This window comes from Anolis sagrei, chromosome 12, assembly GCF_037176765.1.
Source record: "Anolis sagrei isolate rAnoSag1 chromosome 12, rAnoSag1.mat, whole genome shotgun sequence".
NCBI classification, from domain to species: Eukaryota; Metazoa; Chordata; class Lepidosauria; order Squamata; family Dactyloidae; genus Anolis; species Anolis sagrei.
In genome coordinates, this window is record NC_090032.1 from 17,141,568 (window position 1) to 17,149,822 (window position 8,255).

The following is an 8,255-nucleotide window of genomic DNA, read 5'->3' on the forward strand; positions in this document are numbered from 1 at the left end:
CCCTCCTAGCCTTCAGAAAAAAAGCAAAAACATGGCTGTGGGACCAAGTATTTGAGCAGTAAGCAATGCAAGGAACAAACAGAGATTATGTGCAATTGATATTTGATATTGGAATGGCCTTGGACTATGTCTTTTGGATTATGTGATTTTGATATTTATATTAATATGTTTTAACTCTACGTTTTACTGTTGAAATGTTGTTACGTTTTATGATTTAATTGATAGTTATATGTTATTGTTGTTAGGTTTTCATATGCTTTTAAGGCAATGGTTCTCAACCTGTGGGTCCCCAGGTGTTTTGGCCTACAACTCCCAGAAATCCCAGCCAGTTTACCAGCTGTTAGGATTTCTGGGAGTTGTAGGCCAAAAACATATGGGGACCCCAGGTTGAGAACCACTGTTTCAAGGCATTAAATACTATAAACCACCGCCTCCTCCTGAGAAAAATGTATAATATCACAAAGGATGACCACCTCACCCGCCTCATAGGAAACCTGCTACAAAACAGGAGCTTCTTTGTTGAGTTCCAGGGCCAGAGAAGCAGATGGCGGAAACAGAAGAATGGCCTGCCTTAGGGGAGCGTGCTTGCTCCATCCATGTTCAACATCTACACAAATGACCAGCCACTGCCAGAAGGGACAGAGAGTTTCATCTATGCTGATGATCGTGCCATTAATGCTCAAGCAGGGAGCTTTGAGATGGTAGAACAGAAGCTCTCCGAAGCTCTAGCTACCCTTACCGCCTCCTGCAGGGAAAACCAGCTGATCCCTAATCCATCTAAAACACAGACATGTGCCTTTCACCGAGCATCCTGAGCTCTGAGGATGACCTGGGAAGGAATCCCACTGGAGCATTGCAGCGCACCCAAATACCCGGGAGTCACTCTGGACCGTGCTCTGACCTACAAGAAGCACTGCCTGAACATCAAGCAAAAAATGGGTGCTAGAAACAATATCATACGAAAGCTGACTGGCACAACCTGGGGATCACAACCAGACATAGTGAAGACATCTGCCCTTGTGCTATGCTACTCTGCTGCTGAGTATGCATGCCCAGTGTGGAACACATCTCACCACGCTAAAACAGTGGATGTGGCTCTTAATGAGACATGCCGCATTATCATGGAGTGTCTGTGCCCTACACCACTGGAGAAATTACACTGCTTAGCCGGTATTGCACCACCTGACATCCGCCGGGAAGTAGCAGCCAATAGTGAAAGGACCAAGGCAGAGACATTTCCAGCTCATCCCCTGTTTGGGTATCAACCAGCACATCAATGCCTTAAATCTACAGAGATACTCGCTGGAACACCTCAGCAAGCGAGAGTCCAAAAGTGGCAGGCTCAAACCCAGAACCTCAATCAATGGCTGATACCCAATGAGAGACTCCCCCCTGGGCACACAGAAGACTGGGCGACTTAGAAGGCGCTGAACAGACTGCGCTCTGGCACCACGAGATACACAGCCAACCTTAAGAAAAGGAGCCACATAGTGGAATCCATGACATGCGAGTGGGGAGAAGAGCAGACCACTGACCACCTGCTGCAATGCAACCTGAGCCCTGCCACATGCACAAGGTAGGACCTTCTTTGGCAACACCAGAGGCACTCCAAGTGGCCAGAACCCTGCTGGTTCTCTTGGACATCTCAGCGGCTTTCATGGTATCCTTCTGGTTCGCCTCTCTGGGATGGGTCTCGGGGGCACGGTTCTGTCGTGGCTCTGGTCCTTCCTGGAGGGTCGAACCCAGATGGTGAAGCTGGGAGATGCCTGCTCGGACCCCTGGCCTTTAACCTGTGGGGTCCCGCAAGGCTCTATTCTGTCTCCCATGCTTTTCAACATCTACATGAAACCGCTGGGAGAGGTCATCTGGAGTTTTGGAGTTGGGTGCCATCTCTATGCAGATGACACACAACTCTACTACTCTTTTCCACCTAATTCCAAGGAGGCCTCTCGGGTCCTGGACGAGTGCCTGGTCGCTGTGTCTATCTGGATGAGGAGGAACAAGCTGAAGATCAATCCCAACAAGACAGAGGTCCTCCTGGTCGATCGTAAACTAGACCGGGGTATAGGGTGGCAACCTGTGCTGGACGGGGTTACACTCCCCCTGAAGCCACAGGTCCGTAGCTTGGGAGTTCTCCTGGACTCATCGCTTACGCTTGAGGCTCAGGCTTCGGCGGTGGCCGGGAGGGCTTTTGCACAACTGAGACTTGTGCGCCAGCTGCGACCGTACCTCGCTAAGGCTGATCTGGCCGGGGTGGTCCATGCCTTAGTCACCTCTAGACTGGATTACTGCAACGCGCTCTACGTGGGGCTGCCCTTGAAAACGGCTCGGAAACTCCAATTGGTCCAGCGAGCAGCAGCCAGAATGTTAACTGGGGCCCATTACGGAGAGAGGTCAACCCTCCTGTTTAAGGAGCTCCACTGGCTGCTGTTTATTTTCCGAGCCCAATTTAAGGTGCAGGTGCTTACCTACAAAGCCCTAAACGGTTTGGGACCACCCTACCTGCGTGACCGCATTGCTGTCTACGAACCCACACGCTCACTCCGATCATCTGGAGAGGCCCTGCTCGTGATCCCGCCCGTGTCACAAGCGCGTTTGGTGGGGACACGGGACAGGGCCTTCTCCGTGGTGGCCCCCCGCCTCTGGAACGCCCTCCCGAAAGACCTCAGACAAGCCCCTACACTGGCAGTCTTCAGAAAGAATTTGAAAACCTGGCTGTTCAAATGTGCCTTCTCTGACTAGAAACCCCAGTTCCAAATCCCAGAAGCACTTTAGTCAGAACCAAGACCACCGCACACTGCACAACGCACTTATATTATAATCCCATATCCCTCCGACACATCAGCACTTTTAATCCTGTACCCCTACTCTGGCCGGCTCAGTTTTTAATAATGTCTTGTTGTATTGCTACTGTATTTGTTTCTCTGCTTAACTGTTTTTTATTTGCTATGTATTGTATTGTTGTATTGTGTGGGCTTCGGCCTGTTGTAAGCCGCATTGAATCCTTCGGGAGATGCTAGCGGGGTACAAATAAAGTTATAATAATAATATAATAATATACTGGTCAATCAACTACCAATCAACTACCAAGCTTGCAAACTTTGTGTTTTGTCTGTTTGTTTTGTTCTGTTAGAAATGTAATACAATGGTCTGGTTGCCCCTGACACGATAAATAAATAAGGCATTAAATTTTGTCATGGATATGTTGAGAACTCCTTTGAGTGCCCCCCACCCACTCGGGTGAGAAAAGTAGTATACAAATGAAGTAAATAAGGAAATAATTTTTTGTCTGTTTTGTTTTACTGAGCTGCTTTTCCCCTTTCTCTCTCTTCTCAGGCCACCAACCGCACAAATAATACTATCCAAGCTGGGTCGGCAGGAAGGGCTACGGAGGACAAGAAGAACAAGTGAGGGCTCGGTCCCAAAAGTCCAAACTGCCGCTGAAACGAATGCCTCGCTACAGCCTGGGAATCCCAAGAATCGCTTGCAGAGCTCTGGAGATCCCTTTGCTTCCAGTTAACCTTTCTTTTTATGATTCCTGTATTTTTTTAACGACCACCGTTCCCACATTTGTATCGCTTTCTTTTTGAAAAAAAAAAACTTTTTTGCACTTTAACAAAAAAAAAGAAGAAGAAGAAACACACAGCTTTAAGTTCTTTCTGTGTACCAGTTAGTGCCTTTCTCAAAAAAGCAAGAGAATCGATGACCCACGCGTCCCATTCCTTGTCCTTTCGACTTCACCTGCCTCGGGATCCTTGCCGATTGCGATGTTTATGCCTTCTTTCTTTGGGGGAAATGTTGCCTAGCATGGAAGATCCCGACCTTGTCTCCGCCATGTTCCTTTGTGTACCTTTTTGTGCCTTTTGTGAACCTTTGTGCCTCTGGCTGGACAGAGAACCATTATGACCTTAGAAACCAAACCCAGTAGGTTTGTGTTGCGGAACGGTTAACCCTTCTTTCTTTGCAGTTGTCGATATACATTCCTTGGATTGTTCCCATTCTTGGTGTCTTTTTGTGTTTGGCATGTCAATACATATGCTGTCTCAAGACTGTGAGCGCTCCATCCCCAAAATCCTGCATTGATGGTTGTCCATGTCTTTCGGGACAGGAAGTGAGCAGTGTGGGAGGCAGGCGAATATACTTCTCAAAGAATGTGGAAAAACGTGGCTTTGTTGCAGGTGTTGTTGGATTGCACTTCCTATCGCCCTCATCAGCTGGGACTGATGGGAGTTGGGATGCAAGAACAACTTGCAGGGCCTCACATTCTCTACTTCCACTTTGATAAGATGGAAACCTTGCAATGTGTGTAGATTGGGTGCAAGGAAGTGGGCGCCGGATTAAATTCCCCAGCTGGGGCTAATGAGAGTTGGGATCCAAGAGCATCTTGAAGGGTCTCACATTCTGTGATTACGCTGTGTGTAGATTGGGTTCAAGGAAGTGAGCGCCGGATTCAATTCCCCAGCTGGGGCTAATGGGAGTTGGGATCCAAGAAGGTCCCCACATGTCAGAGTTCAGACGATGCCCAGCGGAAGGAATGCTAGATCAGCAGACACTTGAGTTGCACAATAAGGACTCTGCAGAGTTCGAGTTACAAAAGAAACTAAGTTTACTAAGCACATTCATCAGACACGTCTTACTACAGCGAGCTACAAATCAGGAACTAGTCAAAACGAAAGCCTCTTCACATCTGCTTATCTCTTCTGGCTGAGACTGGCTACTCCCTTCTGTTCCCAGCAAGAGCAAACCTTATCTTACTTTTCTCAAGTTCACTTAATCACAACCTCATGGTGTAAACATTCTGCACAGCATTTCTAAGTCACAGTAGCATCCATCTTGGCAATACATAGAAGCACATTTAAAACACATACATAACTAAATTAATCCTGACATCACATTCTCCGATTATGCTGTGTGTAGATTGGGTTCAAGGAAATGAGCGCCGGATTAAAATTCCCCAGACTATTCGGGTCGACGGGGCAATATTATGGTCCCTTTCCCACGTTAGCACCCCAAATTTATTTGGTCTTCCTGCAAAGATGGCCATGGAGGTCCATGCATAAAGAATGTCACCGTTATCTCCGTTCTGAGATTGGAAATAACAGTGAACACCATTCAGTAGGGCCCACACGGGCCACCATTTTTGCAGCACCAATGGGAACAACCGTAGGAGTGGGAATCCCACCTGTCTGGATTAGCATTCCAGTGCATGTGCATTTTGGGGGTGAAACTAGACTTTCCTATTCTGGCTGAAAGAGAACCTTGTCCACTCCTGCTTCGTCTTCTGTCTGCCCTACTTCTACGGTTGGGCAAAATAAGCCTATACAGTAGAGTCTCGTTTATCCGACCTTCGCTTATCCGAAATCCTGTCTCATCCAGCGCTCTTATCCGACACCCCCTTTTCCTCCAGCATTTTCTTTTCAATTAAAGGAGAGCACCCCAACTCTCTCTACATTCCCAATAAGTGAAAAAGGCAAGACAAGGAGGAGGAGGAAGAGGAAGGAAGGAAGGGGAGAAAGAGGCAGGACTGGAAGCGGAAGCGTCCTCAATCCTTCCCTCTGATTTCCACATCCAGGCACTTCCTGTTGAGCCACTCTAGCCCCGAGGCATTGCCTTGCCTTAACTGTTCGAGTCCCTCTTGTTAGTATTCTAGATGTCTAGCTCCACAACGGATGGGTACCAGTGGGAGTCTCCGTATTGGGTTGTTGTAGGTTTTTTCAGGCTATATGGCCATGTTCTAGAGGCATTCTCTCCTGACATTTCGCCTGCATCTATGGCAGGCATCCTCAGAGGTATGGCAAGCATCCTCAGACCTCACTACCTCTGAGGATGCTTGCCATAGATGCAGGTGAAACGTCAGGAGAGAATGCCTCTAGAACATAGCCGTATAGCCCGAAAAAACCTGCAACAACCCAGTGGTTCCGGCCATGAAAGCCTTCGACAAGACTCCATATTACCCAACTTTTTGTTTATCCGACGTTCTGCCAATCTGTATATGTCAGATAAGCGAGACTCTACTGTATGTAGTGAGTTCCCTAGTGCAGCTCCTCAAAGACCTTTCTTCATTAAACTGACACGTATAAAGCATCAATTATGCAGAATGGGCAAGGATATACGTTGTAGGTATCTTTCAAATGAGAAGCCAGCAACCACTGGAAAGGTTCAGATCCCACTCGTCTGTATGATGTGTTCACAAGAAAAACCACAACAACATACTGTATAATATAACATAAATAATCTAATTAAATCAGTTGTAAACGGCCAAACTGGTAGTAAAGTTTTGCATGGCTGCTTGGAATGTCAGGTCAAAGAGTGTTTGGTTCTAGTGCTTCCTCTTGCTCTTCCTTACTCCATGCTTCTTGTACCAAAAAGACCCCCAAATATTCTATTTACTGCCCTTAGTGCCTCGGCTTCTTTTTATCCTGAGTTTCCACCTCCTTGATCTTCCTTTTCCTTCTGTTTCCCTCTCCTTTCCAGCTGAATGACTGTCCATTCCAAGTTCCTATGGACCGCCGCTGCACTGTGCGAATTTTGCCCCTCTTATGCAGTTTTCTGGGAAACTGAATCCCACCTTTTAATGGGATTTTGAGTAACATTCCTCATGCTTTAGGGACTTCTTCCAAGCAGCTCTTTGCCCTTGTGTAACTTCTCCAACTGCCATGCGCTTCCTTCGTTTGTTCTGTGGCGTTTCTGCTTTCATGTCAAGTTCCTATGGACCGCCGCTGCACTGTGCGAACTTCGCTCCTCTTATGCCGTTTTTTGGGAAACTAAATCCCACCTTTTAATAGGATTTTGGGTAACATTCCTCATGCTTTAGGGACTCCTTCCAAGCAGCTCTTTGCCCTTGTTGTGTGACTTCTCTACCTGCCATGCGCTTCCTTCTTTTGTTCTGTGGCGTTTCTTTCATGTCAAGTTCCTATGGACCGCCACTGCACTGTGCGAACTTCGCTCCTCTTACGCCGTTTTCTGGGAAACTAAATCCCACCTTTGAATGGGATTTTGGGTAACATTCCTCATGCTTTAGGGACTTCTTCCAAGCAGCTCTTTGCCCTTGTGTGACTTCTCTAACTGCCATGCGCTTCCTTCGTTTCTTCTGTGGCGTTTCTGCTTTCATGTCATGTTCCTATGGACCGCCGCTGCACTGTGCGAACTTCGCTCCTCTTACACCGTTTTCTGGGAAACTAAATCCCACCTTTTAATGGGATTTTGGGTAACTTTCCTCATGCTTTAGGGCAGCGGTTCTCAACCTGGGGGTCGCGCCCCCTGGGGGGGTCGTTTGGCCATTTTTGGGGGGTCGCGAAACTGTCTTGCCCAGCCCCGCCCCCTCCAAAAGGGCTGCCGACCCCCTGAGCCAGCCAAATGGCACTCCTGGCAGGCAAAATTATTTATGAAGTAGCAACGAAAATATGGTTGGGGGTCACCACAACACGAGAAACTTTATTTAGGGGTCACCGCATTAGAAAGGTTGAGAACCACTGCTTTAGGGACTTCTTCCAAGCAGCTCTCTGCACTTGTTGTGTGTCTTCTCTAACCTGGTACTGTCCAGGTAGTTTACTGTTGTAGTCTCACCCATCTGATGCAAAATGTATGAATTGTTTGCTCAGTCTTCTCTTTGAGGTGCCCTGTTACTCTATATCTGTTTACTATTTGTATAAGCTGGCATCAATGGTCACTTCCATTCCTTCCTGTATTTCCCGCATCCGATCAAGTGTGGCGTCATTCCCCGTTTCAAGGTTTCTTCCATTACATTACGAAGAAATGCCTTCTCTGCATTTCCGTATAACTTTCAATGAGTTTGAAACTTGAATTATTATTTTTTTGGAAGGTTCAACACTTTCTCCAAAGAGGATAGGGATCATTCAACTCAGACTGGATGCCAGGTAAATTTCCTTTCCAAGGAATAACTGTGACAGCTAAAAGGAGAAGGAAAATGGGAACTGTGTATCTGCTTATACAAGGAAGTGATCCTGACACTTTTCTTGCTGTTTGGAGCCTGTCTTCCTTCTCTCTCTCTGCTGTTTAAAAAAAATCTCCACTATTTTCTTAAGTTGTGTTTTTTTCAATGTTTCTGCTGGGAACTGACGCTAAGGGGGGGGGGGGGGGGGGGTTATAGGCGCCAAACTGTATTTATAAAATGCAAAGAGCGACAAAACACGACAAATCTTTCCACTTTTGCAGCTACAAAAATAAATCCTTAAGATACTGAAACTGTGTTGTTTATTTTCTTGGATATTGCCTTGCTTGTTCACCAACGGGAG

General features: G+C 47.0%; 1 protein-coding gene across 1 annotated transcript in view; it reads left to right on the forward strand.

Moving 5' to 3' along the window:
• ATL3 (atlastin GTPase 3) overlaps positions 1–3,994 on the forward strand; it is a 41,140-nt gene extending 37,146 nt beyond the window's left edge. The window contains exon 13 of the mRNA XM_067472492.1: positions 3,337–3,994. Within this exon, the coding sequence (XP_067328593.1) occupies positions 3,337–3,411 (75 nt within the window). The 3' untranslated portion in view covers positions 3,412–3,994. The remainder of the gene's footprint in view (positions 1–3,336) is intronic.
• The last annotated feature ends 4,261 nt before the right edge of the window (positions 3,995–8,255 follow it).